Source organism: Balaenoptera musculus, chromosome 11, assembly GCF_009873245.2.
Source record: "Balaenoptera musculus isolate JJ_BM4_2016_0621 chromosome 11, mBalMus1.pri.v3, whole genome shotgun sequence".
In the NCBI taxonomy this organism is placed as follows: domain Eukaryota; kingdom Metazoa; phylum Chordata; class Mammalia; order Artiodactyla; family Balaenopteridae; genus Balaenoptera; species Balaenoptera musculus.
Genome location: NC_045795.1, coordinates 38,389,994 through 38,404,730, shown reverse-complemented (window position 1 = coordinate 38,404,730; position 14,737 = coordinate 38,389,994). Strand labels below are relative to the sequence as shown.

At 38.9% G+C, this 14,737-nt stretch overlaps 1 protein-coding gene across 6 annotated transcripts in view; it reads left to right on the top strand.

The window, feature by feature from the left end:
• The window catches only part of MAPK14 (mitogen-activated protein kinase 14), a 71,955-nt gene that overhangs the window by 33,579 nt on the left and 23,639 nt on the right, over nucleotides 1-14,737 (top strand). For all 6 annotated transcript variants that reach the window (XR_005021971.1, XM_036870367.1, XM_036870366.1 and 3 more), the window contains exons 4-8: nucleotides 8,452-8,563; nucleotides 9,292-9,321; nucleotides 9,971-10,018; nucleotides 11,491-11,605; nucleotides 12,173-12,244. Coding sequence is in view for 5 of the 6 variants with exons in the window: in XM_036870367.1 (XP_036726262.1) it covers nucleotides 8,452-8,563; nucleotides 9,292-9,321; nucleotides 9,971-10,018; nucleotides 11,491-11,605; nucleotides 12,173-12,244 (377 nt within the window). In the remaining variant the exon portion in view is untranslated. The remainder of the gene's footprint in view (nucleotides 1-8,451; nucleotides 8,564-9,291; nucleotides 9,322-9,970; nucleotides 10,019-11,490; nucleotides 11,606-12,172; nucleotides 12,245-14,737) is intronic.

Here is a 14,737-nt window from a genome sequence, read left to right as displayed (position 1 = left end):
GGGACAAGGTCACTGGCAGCAGAAGTCGTGGGAAACACTCCTTGGCGTGAGCCCTCCCAGAGTCCGCCACCGGCCCCACCAAAGAGCCTGGTAGGCTGTCTGTTTGCTTCTTGATGGTAATATTTGGCAGGAGGTGGCATATATCTGCCTTATGCATGCTGCAAATATTTAGTTACCAATAGAAATCCAAAATCTTGAAATAGCCAGTATTAGAACCTAACCCTAGAGTAAGCTGCACCTTCATGCTACTACAACATTGCCTTTTCTTAACTATAGTGGTTCTCTGATCAAGCTTAGTAGACAGTGAAGAGTTTTTGGACTCAGTGCAAACAACTTCCTCAAATTTCAGGAAAACTGAATTGCCATTTTCCCCCTTATTTTATAACTTCCCATCCCAGGTTTCTTATACCCAAGTTCCTTATCTCTGCTTGGTTCTTGAAGAGGAATGTGGAAGTGGGGTTTTAGATTGTACCGTGATTTAGCAGAAGACCTACAACAGGGTCAGTCAGCAGCCATTGTTTTAGTGAAAGCCAATGGGCAGATAATCACCTAGTTTATTTAGCCTTCCACTAACTAAAAATGATTGTTCAACCACTAAGTGTAGCCTTTTTTATCAGTGTAAAAGCTGCTGAATGTACCAAATAGGTAAAGGAAGTTTCTAGATTTATATTTTAACCTGATTTCATTCATAAATATTTAAATACCCATCCTATGTTAAGCATAGTACTAGTCTCTGGGGAATATAACAAATTAGATAAACATGATCCCTGATGATAGATTGAGACTCTTTAATTGGAGAGAAGAACAATTTAAATGACCAAACAAAATACAGTGTGATAGGTTCTGGAAGATCCTACATGATTTTTATTCCTGTTCACTCTCTGACCTCATCTAATACTTTGCCCACTCACTCTCTCCATTCCAGCCACTCTGGCCTCTTTATTCTTTCTTGAATACAGACATCCACATTCCCAGTAGAACCTTTGCACTGGTTTCTAATGTTGGCCTGGAACACTCTCCCCCACATATCCACATGACTGGTTCCTTCATTTCCTTCAAGACCCTACCGAAAGGTCATTTCATCAGAAGCTTTTTTTTCCCTCTCCACCATAGCTGAAATACTACCCCCACTGTCAGGGTCTACTCCTTACTCTACTTTCTTCTTAGCAAATTTTATCATCATATATTTACTGTTGTCTGTCTTCTCCTTGTAGCTTGTAAGCTCTATTAGAGCAGGGAGTTTATTTTCTTCCTTGTTGAGTCTTCTTTATTTGGCTGTATTGGGTCTTCGTTGCTGTGCATGGGCTTTCTCTAGTTGCAGAGAGCGGGAGCTGCTCTTCATTGCAGTGTGTGGACTTCTCACTGTGGTGGCTTTTCTTGTTGCAGAGCATGGGCTCTAGGCTCGCGGGCTTCATTAGTTGTGGCACGCGGGCTCAGTAGTTGTGGCTCTCAGGCTCTAGAGCACAGGCTCAGTAGTTGTGGCACATGGGCTTAGTTGCTCCATGGCATGTGGGATCTTCCCGGACCAGGGATCAAACCCATGTCTCCTGCATTGGCAGGCAGATTCTTAACCACTGCCCCACCAGGGAAGTCCCCTTGTTGAGTCTTTAGTAGTTAGAAATTCTCAGAAGTTGAGAGTGATTAACTGAATTGTATAATACCATATATAAAATTGTACACATCTTAGGTCTTTTTGGCTGTAAGTCTATTTCTAGTCACATTTTTCTTGATCCAGAGCTCTATTATTTGAAAGTTTGCTAACCCTTCTTATTGGGTAAATGCTGTGATAGGTTGTATGTAAGATGTCAAAACTAAAGGCCTTCAGTTACATGTGATCTCATTAATGAGATGAAGCATAAATGCTTACCTAAAACAACTTAAAGGACCAAGTCAAATTTGCAGTGTCAAAGCAACATACAGGGTATTAAGTGATCTCAGAATATGAGAGAAGCTTAGTGGAGGAAAGCCTCTAAAGAAGGTAATAACTGTATCTGAAGAAACAGATAAATAAGGATTGGGTGTAGAGGTCGAAATATATTCCAGATAGTCAAAGAAATGAAGGAAATGTATAAAGTATACACAAAAGGAGATTTGTGTGGAATGGAGACTGTTAAAGGAGTAGGTAACCGTTGATTTTCTTTTGTACTTGGATAAAAATTGTGTTTTGGTAAATTCTGTTTTTTTTTTTTTTTTTTTTTTTTTTTTTTGGTGGCAGAGGAGAGTTGTTTTCCTAATTTAGCTAAGAGGCATTATCTGCTTGGAAATAGTGCTTTCCTCTATCACTGAAAGAAATTCCCAACCCAGTTGTTTGGACTTACAGAAATACTCTTCTTCCTTGAAAATAGGTTGAGTGCTCAAGATAGGTAATACAGAAAGAGAAGCAGTCTGGGAGAAAGATGAATGAGTTAACTGTATTAACAGTTATATTTGCAATTTATTTCCGTATCAGAGATGTCTGCTAAAATGAGGATAGAGAGTTGGTAAAGCATGTAGGTGTCGTCACTGTCTCACATTTGAAATCTAAACAAATTACACATCCTTTAAGAAAATACCATTCAGGGCTTCCCTGGTGGCGCAGTGGTTGAGAATCTGCCTGCTAATGCAGGCGACACAGGTTCGATCCCTGGTCTGGGAAGATCCCACATGCCGCGAAGCAACTAGGCCCGTGAGCCACAACTACTGAGCCTGCGCGTCTGGAGCCTGTGCTCCGCAACAAGAGAGGTCACGATAGTGAGAGGCCCGCGCACCGCGATGAAGAGTGGCCGCCGCTCACCGCAACTAGAGAAAGCCCTCGCACAGAAACGAAGACCCAACACAGCCAAAAATAAATAAATAAATAAATAAATAAATTTTAAAAAAAAAAAGAAAAAAAAGAAAATACCATTCAGTTTTTGTCTGACGTGATCAGTAAGATGCCCCCTTTTTCTCAGATTAGCTGTTGTAAAAAGGTAAAGAAGCTTCAAGGTGTAGTTTTGAGTTTGAGTCTCTCAAAAAATTTTCCCGTAATTAACTGCTTCCTAAGTCTGGATTGGTGCCCTCCCCTGTGTGTTCTCCAGCACCTTGATGTTCACTTTTAAAACTCTAATTATGCTCTATTATGAGTATATGCCTTCCTCTCATCTAAATTCTGTATCTTTCTTTTCCACTGTTGTACTCCCAGTGTTCAACAATAAATATTTGTTGATGGAGTGACTGAATGAATGAATAACCTTGTGCTTTCTTGTTTATGACTGGTTGGCAATCTAGTTGTCTGATAGCATGCCCAGTGCATTCTCTTTTGACTAACTTTTTTGTTTTTATCTTGGAATATAGACCGTATGGTAGAATATTGAATCTGGTTTATTTGATGCAGGTAATGTAGAGGGCATCTTTCAGTAATCTATACTTCCAATGAGAAGAATAGTTTGTTGTGAAATAAGCTGGCTAAGCTGCCTACCTGGCTGCTGAATGGTGCTTTTACCCCTTACATTGGAACAGTCTGGTCTGCTTACCAGATAAGATCTTTGGCATGAGTATTCCAATAAGATATGCCCTTGCCTGTTCTTACTAGTAATACTATATGAGTTGTCCTGGGTCATTCAATTAAATTCAGTGGTAATTGAGTGCCTGATATCTGCTACACAATGTTTTTAGGTACTTTAGATACTACAGAGAACAAAAAAGAAGCCTGTCCTCCTTGAACATTGTACAGATAGATAGCAATAAACAATGAGCATATAAAAGAGGAAATTAGATAGCATGTTAGCAGGCAGTAATGCTATGGACAAGAAGAAAAGATAGAGCAGGGAAGTGTGAGGGTTGGGGGAGAGATGCAATTTTAAATGGGGTGGTAAGGATAGGCCCCATTGAAAAGGTGAATTTTGAGCAAAAATTTGAAGAAGTAGAAGAAGTAGACTTGTGGGTATCTGGAGGAAGAGCATTCCAGGCAGAAGGAACAGCCAGTGCAAAAGTCCTGAGGCAGAAGACTGCATGCTGTATTGGAATTGCAGCAAGGGGGCCTGTGTGGCTGGAGTAAGGAGGCCAGTGTGGAGCTAACTGAGAGCAGGGGAGAGAAGTAGATGAAGAAATGAGAGAGATAATTGGGGACAGGATACTGGATTATGTACAACTTTATCTGCTGCTGAAGGGATTTTTGTCTTTAAGTGAAATGGGAAGCCTTTTGAGAGGAGTGACATGGTCTATTTTTCATTTTTACAGAATCACTCTGCTGTTTTCAGAATAGGCTGTAGTGAATCCCAAGGATCATTGGGTGTATTTCAGAAGCATGTGGTTACGAATTGTCAATCCCTGTGATTATTTTAAATACTTTGTTTTAATATGGAAATGTTTTTTGCCCTTTTTGATTATTATTTTATCAAATAGGGCTGACGGTAGTAGAGATGCCAAACTATAGATATAGAAGAGATTTTTTTCTACATAGGTTCTTTCTGATTGTATTATGCTTCAAAAAAAGAAAAGGCAGTAGAGTAGGAGTCTTGACAATTGGGTGTTATCCAAGAAGCGCTTAATAAATGAAGCTCTAAATGGGGTGCTGTCTTGAGTACTGAAAACCACTTATTGTAGACTTATGCCTTTTTCTGGTACAGTACATTTTACTTTGAGAAATGATGGTTTATGCTCTTTATAGTTCCTCACAAGAAAAGTGGAAAACAAGATTTGTATCCTCAGGCTGTGAAATCATATTTTCAGCCCTCTACCTAATAAAGTCCTACTTATTTAATTCCTTTTTAAAGATGGGGGAACTAGGTAGCTTTCCAACTGTTGGTCAGATTTAATTATTTGAGGTGTTCTGAACACTGACAGTAATAGGCATGTCTTTACTAAAATGTAATTAATTAAGCAATTAAATGTAATTGCTTTGTAGAGACTAATACTATAGAAATTATGTGGCATCTGTTTTTTTAAAATTTATTTAATTTACTTATTTTTGGCTGCATTGGGTCCTCGTTGCTGCGCAGATTTCTCTAGTTGCAGTGAGCGGGGGCCACTCATCGTGGTGTGCAGGCTTCTCATTTCAGTGGCTTCTCTTTTTGCAGAGCACGGGCTTTAGGCTCATGGGCTTCAGTAGTTGTGGCTCACGGATTCTAGAGCTCAGCCTCAGTAGTTGTGGCATGCAGGCTTAGTTGCTCCACGGCATGTGGGATCTTCCTGGATCAGGGCTCGAACCCGTGTACCCTGCATTGGCAGGCAGATTCTTAACAACTGCGCCACGAGGGAAGCCCCTATGTGGCATCTATTAATGCTCCTTTTGGGACTGGCTTATTTAAAATGTGCCTTTCGACATTTTCCTCCCACTTCCTTGTTCACTACTTTTAGAAATTGATATGTCTTCCATAAGCATTCAGGAACTTTGCACAACACTTGCTTTTGTCCACTGTTGCAAAATTTATTTCGAAAACCTTTCTATATGTGATGAGTTGGAATTTGACAATTGGTTTTCATGGATTGGTCTTTTGGGCTTCGTGGAAACAACATATAGTGATTAGGTTAGTTCCTGCCAGACATATCTGCCATGAATAATGTGGTTCAGCTGATTTGATTGGAGCCTAGCAGCAATGTTTGATAGTTATCACTATATAGACTGATTAACCTTATGTACTTATATAATGTCTTGACAGTCTCTCCCTGTGTCTGGAAATTTTAGTGATAAAATGGATGTGGTCTCTGATGGGGAGGGGACTTAAAGGGAATTACACAGTGGTAGAATATTCCTTTTTTTTTTAAAATAAATTAATTTTATTTATTTATTTTTGGCTGCGTTGGGTCTTCATTGCTGTGTGCAGACTTTCTCTAGTTGTGGCGAGTGGGGGCTCCTCTTCATTGCAGTGCACGGGCTTCTCATTGTAGTGGCTTCTCTTGTTGCAGAGCATGGGCTCTAGGCGCGCGGGCTTCAGTAGTTGTGGCACGTGGGTTCAGTAGTTGTGGCTCGCGGGCTCTAGAGCGCAGGCTCAGTAGTTGTGGCGCACGGACTTAGTTGCTCCACGGCATTTGGGATCTTCCCAGACCAGGGCTCAAACCCATGTCTCCTGCATTGGCAGGCGGATTCTTAACCACTGCGCCACCAGGGAAGCCCAGTGGTGGAATATTCTAACTAAAAGCATGCTCGCTCTCTCAGGCTGTGCAGTTAGTGGCCTTCTGGCTGTATAGGGTTTCTTAAGTTATTGGTAAACATTTAAACACAATACTTAGACTTGAAATTACTATGTTCGCTTTGGTAATACTGCTTAACACCTTTGTGAACTAGCACAGACATTAGAGAGTTAAGATTTTTAGGTTTTATTTCAAGACAAATTAAGGTAGATTTCTAGGTAGAATCATGCAGAACAGTGTTTCCTTTTTTTACCTTTTCTCCTTAAAAATATTTTTGAAAGTTGAAAGAATAATCCTCTTACTATTCAATGTCATAAAATGTAATTATTTGCAAAACAGTCTTATAAAACAGAAATTGGATTCCCTCTTTCTCAACCTGAGCCTTGCAAATTGTCATAATTGGTATTATGGATATGGCAACCATTATCCCAGATTTTCTGGGGGAAGTTCTGATTTCACAATATTAACCAGTTATTCACAACATTCTCGTATTTGTCGGATTTTGTATCAATTTGGGGTTAATAAAATACAGGGACTGTGATTAGGATGAAATATTGCAACATTTATAAAACTTAAAAGAAATCATTCTCTTGACTTAAATTCTCTGTCAACTGGAAGAATTTGGAGGCAGTATGGGCTGTGATTTAAGATCATAGTCTCTGAGATCAAACAGTTTTGGATTCAGCCCCTGACATTACCACTCTTTTAACCTTGAGCAGGTTATATATACTTGTTCTGTCTTGTGTTTCCGCCTCAGCGAAATGGGAATACTAATGGAACTTACCTTACAGCGTTGTTGGGAAGAGTGTATGAGACACGGGCATAATAAATAGTGCTTGGCACAGAATGAGCATGCCTTTGATTATGTTATGTTGAGCTTGGAGCATCTCTTAAATCAGAGCAACCTTTATGAAGACATTTCCAAAAATCCAATATAGTCTTTAAGTGACACTTAGAGTACACTCTTTCCTCAAGACAATATAAACATGCAAGTTTTAAAAATATGAAGTGCTAAAAAAATCTAACTTAAGGTTACATCTATGCTAAGTCCTATTGCTCTTCATCAAATTGGGAACTGACCATAGCAGCCCAACAGGGAAATTAGGAAACAGAAAAAAAAAATTTTAATTCTTCTTTGAGGAAAGAAAGTAATAAATGTGGTGGGGTGTGTGTGTGTGTGTGTGTGTAAAGAGAGGTTATACACATATATAGTCATGTAAGACGTTAATAGTATATTTAAATTTACTGACCTGGTTTCTTTTCTTCCAAATTTATCAAAAATAAAAATTGAAATGAAATCAGCATTTTTTTATAGCTCAACTGATATACATTATTATTCAGCCTCAGGAATGGGTAATGATTCTCATAGTAGATAAAACCTAACTGAATTTTTAAAAACTCCACTTCTTTAGTACTGATTGTGGTTTTTATGTTCCCATAGCAGTGTGATACAGTAATGAGTGAGTAAGGCATTGCATCTAGAATATCTGTGGTGAACCTGTTGGACTTGAATGTAATCATTCCCTAATCTTACGATGTAAGGACAGGATACATATCCAGCACCACACCTGTGGGGAGAAGTTCTAGAATGCCTCATCTTGCTTGCAGATAAATTGTGTTCCTCCTTCCTTTAAAGTAAATGCAGGAATATTGTCAGTGAACAATATCCTTTTACCAGTTATTCCTGAAAAAGGAGAGGTATAATTTGAAAATTTAAAGATACTCCTATTTTATTTTTTTATTGAGGTATAGTTGATTTACAATGTGTTAGTTTCTGGTGTACAGCAGAATACTGTACAGCAGTATTCTGTTTATTTATATGCATATATTTCTGAATCACTAATCCAAAACTCCTAATTTATCCTTCCCCCGCTATGGTAATCATAAATTTGTTTTCTGTGTCTGTGAGTCTGCTTCTGTTTTGTAAATAAGTTCATTTGAAGATACTCCTATTTTAGCCCCTACAACTTGGAGGATATATAATGAGGTGAAAAATGTAATGGCGGATTTAAAAATACGGCCATGCATTTAGTTATACTATATATTTCTCATGCAATAATATCATTTTTAAGAAAAGTGATACTAACACATATATCATTCTAATCTCCATTTTTGTTTTTTTTCTTTTCTTTAGAGAATCTAGGAAAAGATGTCAAGTAGGAACTAGTATAAAAATTTTTAGAAAAATAGACGACAGGTAGTAAAGTTAGAATAGTGATGTTGAAAACAAGCCGCGCGTGAGTAGCTGCTAAGCTTTTAGCTGTCACTGCGGTACTTACTGAGTGGACTTCTAACAGTCTTATGAAGATCAGAGCTTTCTTAGGGTTCTGGATTATTGTGTAACTGTCCATTAATTTCTAGGTACCTGGTGACCCATCTCATGGGGGCAGATCTGAACAACATTGTGAAATGTCAGAAGCTTACGGATGACCACGTTCAGTTCCTTATCTACCAGATTCTCCGAGGTCTCAAGGTACAGACAGTATTAGTAATAATTTTGAGGAATGAATTCTCTCTCTCCCTGTCTCCCTTCTATTTAGGGCTTAAGGGAAAACAAACAAAACTTTTCTTATGGAAAATTTCAAATACAGAAATCACAAGTACAATCATAGTGTAATGAACCCCTGTGTTTACTCAGCGACCACAATTACCAACATATGGTTAATCTTGTTTCTTTTGTATTCCCCCAAACCCTGGATTATTTTAAGGCAAGTCTAGGCATCATATCACTCCACCCATCAATACTTCTGTAGGCATGTCTGAGAGTTAAAGACTCTTCAGTATTACATCTAAACAATAATAATAATTTCTTGGTGTAATCTAATATCTGGTCAGTGTCATGTGGAAACTTTGAAAACATCCTCAAGAAGGCTAATTTATTTGTGGCAGGGGCAGTTTTTAAATTAAACCACCTTTAGTATTTAGCATCTTTGAGTCCTTATTGTGCTACAGAGCACCCACCAGGAAACAGGTTGAAAGCTCTATTTCACTCATACTTCAGCTCTATGAACAGAGTTGATGGTATGGAAATCATAGTTATGATAAATGTACAGACTACTGATAATTACTTGTTCTGATTTCTAATCCTGCTGTTAATACTAGCATTTCTTATTGACTCATAAAAATGTACTTCAAATATGTCATATAATATGACAGTAGGAGGCTGGACATAACTTTAACTGATTTTTTGCTTTTTCACAGTATATACATTCAGCCGACATAATTCACAGGGTAGGTATTGTCTTTTGATTAAATTATTGGGGTGCTGGTGGGTGGGGAGACTGGCCAGATCCTAATCTAAGCTTATTTTAGCCAGTGAAATATTGACTGCAACTTTGCTCTAGGTTTAACTAAAGAAAGAAGATGTATAGTTTTTACCTATTTAAGGCTAATGAGGACTAGATAGTGGCTATAGAATGGAGATTGTTTATAGCTAGATGAAGTCTTTTTTTTTTTTAATTTATTTGTTTATTTTTGGCTGCGTTGGGTCTTCATTGCTGCATGCGGGCTTTCTCTAGTTGTGGTGAGCAGGGGCTTATCTTTATTGTGGTGCACAGGCTTCTCATTGCGGATCACAGGCTCTAGGCGCGCGGGCTTCAGTAGTTGTGGCACGCGGGCTCAGTAGTTGTGGCTCGCCGGCTCTAGAGCGCAGGCTCAGCAGTTGTGGCGCACGGGCTTAGTTGCTCTGCGGCATGTGGGATCTTCCCAGACCAGGGCTCAAACCCATGTACCCTGTATTGGCAGGCGGATTCTTAACCACTGCGTCACCAGGGAAGCCCTAGATGAAGTCTTTTATGTTTAGCTCTTCATCGTTACCTTTAGGGAGAGAATTTACCATGTGTCATAAAGTTGATCCTGTTCTCTCTTACTTGCTTCCTAGGACCTAAAACCTAGTAATCTAGCTGTGAATGAAGACTGTGAGCTGAAGGTAGGATGAAGTGACAGTGGTAATTGTTTCACCTTGTAACTGTATGTTTAACTAACCAGGCAAATTTATATAGGGAATGTGTTTATAAAGCCATGACTTTTTTTTTTTTTTAATTTATTTATTTATTTATTTATGGCTGTGTTGGGTCTTTGTTTCCGTGCGAGGGCTTTCTCTAGTTGTGGCAAGCGGGGGCCACTCTTCATCGCGGTGCGCGGGCCTCTCACTATCGCGGCCTCTCTTGTTGCGGAGCACAGGCTCCAGACGCGCAGGCTCAGTAGTTGTGGCTCACGGGCCCAGTTGCTCCTCAGCATGTGGGATCTTCCCAGACCAGGGCTCGAACCCGTGTCCCCTGCATTGGCAGGCAGATTCTCAACCACTGCGCCAGCAGGGAAGCCCCAAAGCCATGACTTTTTATCTGAAAATTCTTATTGTCCTTAGGAATATCATTAGACTTTGAAATTTAAAACAGAGATTTAGTAAGCTTTAGTTTAAGTGATATTGAAGGTAGCATCAGGTGTCTTGTTTTCATTCTAAAATAAAGTTAAATTGAAATTTAATATATTAGTTACAATAAAGGAGAATTATAGTATGAATATCAAGTAAGCAGTCCTCTTGAAGAGTAATTATTAGATTTTATGGGTTCCTAAGAGAAAAAATGGCAGAAACACACTTATTCAAAATAATTCAAATAAGAGATAATCTATAAAGAGCAAGCAACTCTGGAATTTTTTGTTTCATTTCTTTTTTTACTCAATTTTTTGGAAACGTAATTTACAATAAAATGCATCACTTTAAGTGTACATTTGACAAACTTATATAGCTGTGTAACCACCAACACAGTTATAATAAAGAACATGTCCATCACTCCAGAAAGTTCCCTTGTGCCCCCTTCCTAGCGAGTCCCCACACCTCTACCCCTAACCCTGGCTTCAGACAACGACTGATCTGCTTTCTGACACTATAGAGTAGATTTATCTTTTCTGGAGTTTCATACAAGTGGAATCATACAGTATTTTTCTATGTGTGTCTGACTTTTGCTTAGTATAATATTATTAGATCCATCTGTATTGTGTGTATCAGTAGTTCTTTCCTTTTTGTTGCTGAGTAGATCCATTTTATGATTATACCACAATTTACTTATCCATCCACCTATTGATAGACATGTGCTTCAATTCCATTTCAGGGCTGTGTAAAGCTGCTATGAATATTCATGTGCAAGCCTTTGTGTGGCACATATATTTTCATTGCTCTTGGATAAATGCCTAGCAGTGGCATTTTTGGTTTGCTTTTTGTAATTTCATTTTTTTTAAGTTCTTGCTGTGTTCCCCATGCATTCTAAGCATGGACCAGGAAATATGTTTATGAAAGTGCTATGTTGTTCTCGCTTTTTATAAGGCACTGGAGTTTTTTCCCTCCTGCTTTACAAGCCTTAGGAGTTTGTTCCAGTGCCTGATTTCTCTTCTCTCCCTTAGATCTTGGATTTCGGACTGGCTCGACATACAGATGATGAAATGACAGGTTATGTAGCCACTCGGTGGTACAGGGCTCCTGAGATCATGCTGAACTGGATGCATTACAACCAGACAGGTACTACTTGCACTTGTATTTAGGGCCTTATTAATACTATGTTGTGTGTATTTGGGGTTCTCAGAAGTGGAGATGGCAGGAGTAGGAAGAAACATTTTTTTTCTTCCCTCAGTGATCATTTTAAGTCCACGAATAGAAAATATTTCAGTTGCTCAGATAGAGAAAGTGGGGTTTTTCAAACTTTGTGATTTAGCAGTTGGCTTTTTACTTATTTATATTTTCAGCATATTCTCTGAGTACTTCTGCCTGAAGACATTGGGTTCATAATATTAACCTCTCAGTATTACTTGGGAGAATCCATCATTTCTACCAGTAAGGAACCTTTGCCCCTTTGTGAACAGCTTATTTCTCTTGCCATAACTATGTTTTGACTTAGCCCACCCATGAAGCCCTTTAATGTGGTGAAGGTCTTAGCTTATTTATTTGTATAAAAATGAGTATGATTGTTGAACCTCGGATGTCTTAAATATTAATTTGAGTATTTCACCCCTTAACTATAGTTCCATTTGTAGCCAAGTATGATAATAGTGACATTGTATTACTTTTATTTCTCTTTAATTTTGCCAGTTGATATTTGGTCAGTGGGATGCATAATGGCCGAGCTGTTGACTGGAAGAACATTGTTTCCTGGTACAGACCGTATCCTTTAAAAAGTTTTGGGTTCTTGTTTCTTGTCTGTATTTTGGTGTCCATGGTAGTATATTATTTTTACCTATCTCTAGGAAGGGCTTTCAGTTACTTGCTTTTATAGTCCAGATATGCATTGTGAGATCTGCCCTCTTGCTGAGTATCTTGCCTTGCCAAGAAAGAGGCTTCAGTTTATTTTGAGAGTTGCAAAAATTCCTCATAATCTGGAAAGCCCTTTAAATCTTTCATATGTCATCTTTTTTGCAGCAAGTTCCTTATTAATCTTCCCACAGCCCTTCTGCAACCTGAGTGTGTTGGTGAGAAGTTCTAGATCTCAATGACTGGTTTAGTCTTCGTTGCACCAGCGCTCAATGAACACAAGATAACCATTTATAAATCGGGGGTATCTTGCTTTTATGTTTGATTTACATATTAAAAAGGCTGTATTTGGTCCTTGTAATGATACACCTGCTGACTCGTTTTGTTTGTTGTCTAACAACAAATAATAAATGCAAGGAGATAAGGTCACCCTGTCGTGTGCCTTTTTTTCCCCTCAGCATGACTTTATTTTTATCCCAGATTGTAGCCAAACCTTAATTTACTTCCAGTTATTGTCTAGTTTATGGTTTATCATGGCCCCTTTATTTTAGCCCCTTTCTTGTCTGCTGCATGCCCATTTCACAGTTTAGTAATAATATCATCAAAATGTGATTTGTTGTAACTCCCATCCATTCCACTTGGGGAAGATGTTTAGGCAAGAAAGAATTTTGAAATATTTGTCTAGAATTAGGTTTGAAGATTTTTGTAGAACTCATTTGACTAGCCCTCCGTGGGTTTGGTTGGGCTTTTAGAGATGCTACAATTGCCTGTGTTCTATCATGGTTAGAGACCTAAAAGCTGTTTTAGCACCTCACCTAAGCAAACTCATTGAGTTTGTAAACCAGATTGTCAGTTCACTGGCTTACAGTTGGGATAATACTCCTATGGTGACTGTGATGTTCATGTTATCGATCCACATATTCTATCTTCTGCTAGAGTGTACTTTCCTAATGAACTGAAAAACCTCTTGCCTCAGCCATTTATTTCCCTCTGAGTATTACTGGATTGATACAGAATATAGTCTCCTTATATAGCTCACCTTATTCCTCCTCATCCCCAGATTCTAATTTTAATACCGAGTGTTTCTCCTTTGTCCTTTGCTTCATTTACCTTATACTTGTTTCTTAGAAATTTGATATATGCATTATAGTCCAAGCTAAGAGAATTAGGGAAAATTTGTAATTTTCCTTTTCCTCAGGTACATACCTTAGAGTCCCATTCTTTAGTCCTCCCAAGCACACTGCTCTGATGCTGTCCTCTGTTCCCCCTCTTCTTCCTCTTCTTTGTATCTGTATCTCCACCTACAGTCAGTCGTGGACACTCATACCTACATAGACACACAAAGTGGTAGAGAGAGACAGAGAGTAGAGCATACTGGTTAAGAGCACATGCTCTGTAATCAGACTTGCAGGGTTGAGATCTTACTTAGCTCTTATTTACTCCCAGCTCTGTGACTTTGAGCAAGTTGTCTAACCTCTGTCTCTCGGTTTCCTTAACTATAAAATACTGATAATAGTACATACCTCATAAGGTGGTTGTGAGAATTCAGTGAGATGAAATCTGGAACGTACTTAGAACAGAGCCTGCCAGCAGATGTTAGCCATCATCTTCATCAGTGATCTTTGGGAAGCAGTTTCTCCCTTCATCTTCCCACTTTATTGTCTACTTGTGAATCATTTAAAGGCTAGTTTTTTGTTTTATTTAAATTCTGTAACAGGTAGTAAAGGACGGATCCCCTTGGCAGGCTACTGGTAGAAAGGTTTCAAAGCAGTTGTGTGTGTCCTATGGTCCTATCTCATAGGACAGCTGCCTACTGATGGCTTGACCCTTTTAAAATGCTAACTTTCAGCCTCTAAGAAGTCTTCTCTTTTTTTTTTTTTTTAATAAATTTTATTTATTTATTTATTTATTTATTTATTTTTGGCTGCATTGGGTCTTTGTTGCTGCGCGCGGGCTTTCTCTAGTTGCGGTGAGCGGGGGAGCTACTCTTCGTTGCAGTGAGAGGGCTTCTCATTGCAGTGGCTTCTCGTTGTGGAGCACGGGCTCTAGGCGTGTGGGCTTCAGTAGTTGTGGCTCGCGGGCTCGAGCGCAGGCTCAGTAGTTGTGGCGTACAGGCTTAGTTGCTCCGCAGCATGTGGGATTTTCCTGGACCAGGGCTCGAATCCGTGTCCCCTGCACTGGTAGGCGGATTCTTAACGACTGCACCACCAGGGAAGCCCCAGAAGTCTTCCCTTTTATGCATACTTCTTTTCCCTCTATGAACTTTAGGTAGAAAACCTAGCATTTAAACTTTTTACTAGGAGATTCTCTTTTTAATGTATGAGAATTCATTTCAAAATTCTTATTTTAGTAATACACTGTTTCTTTTCTACTTGGCTCCTTTTCAGACAGATGTTCTCCTGGATC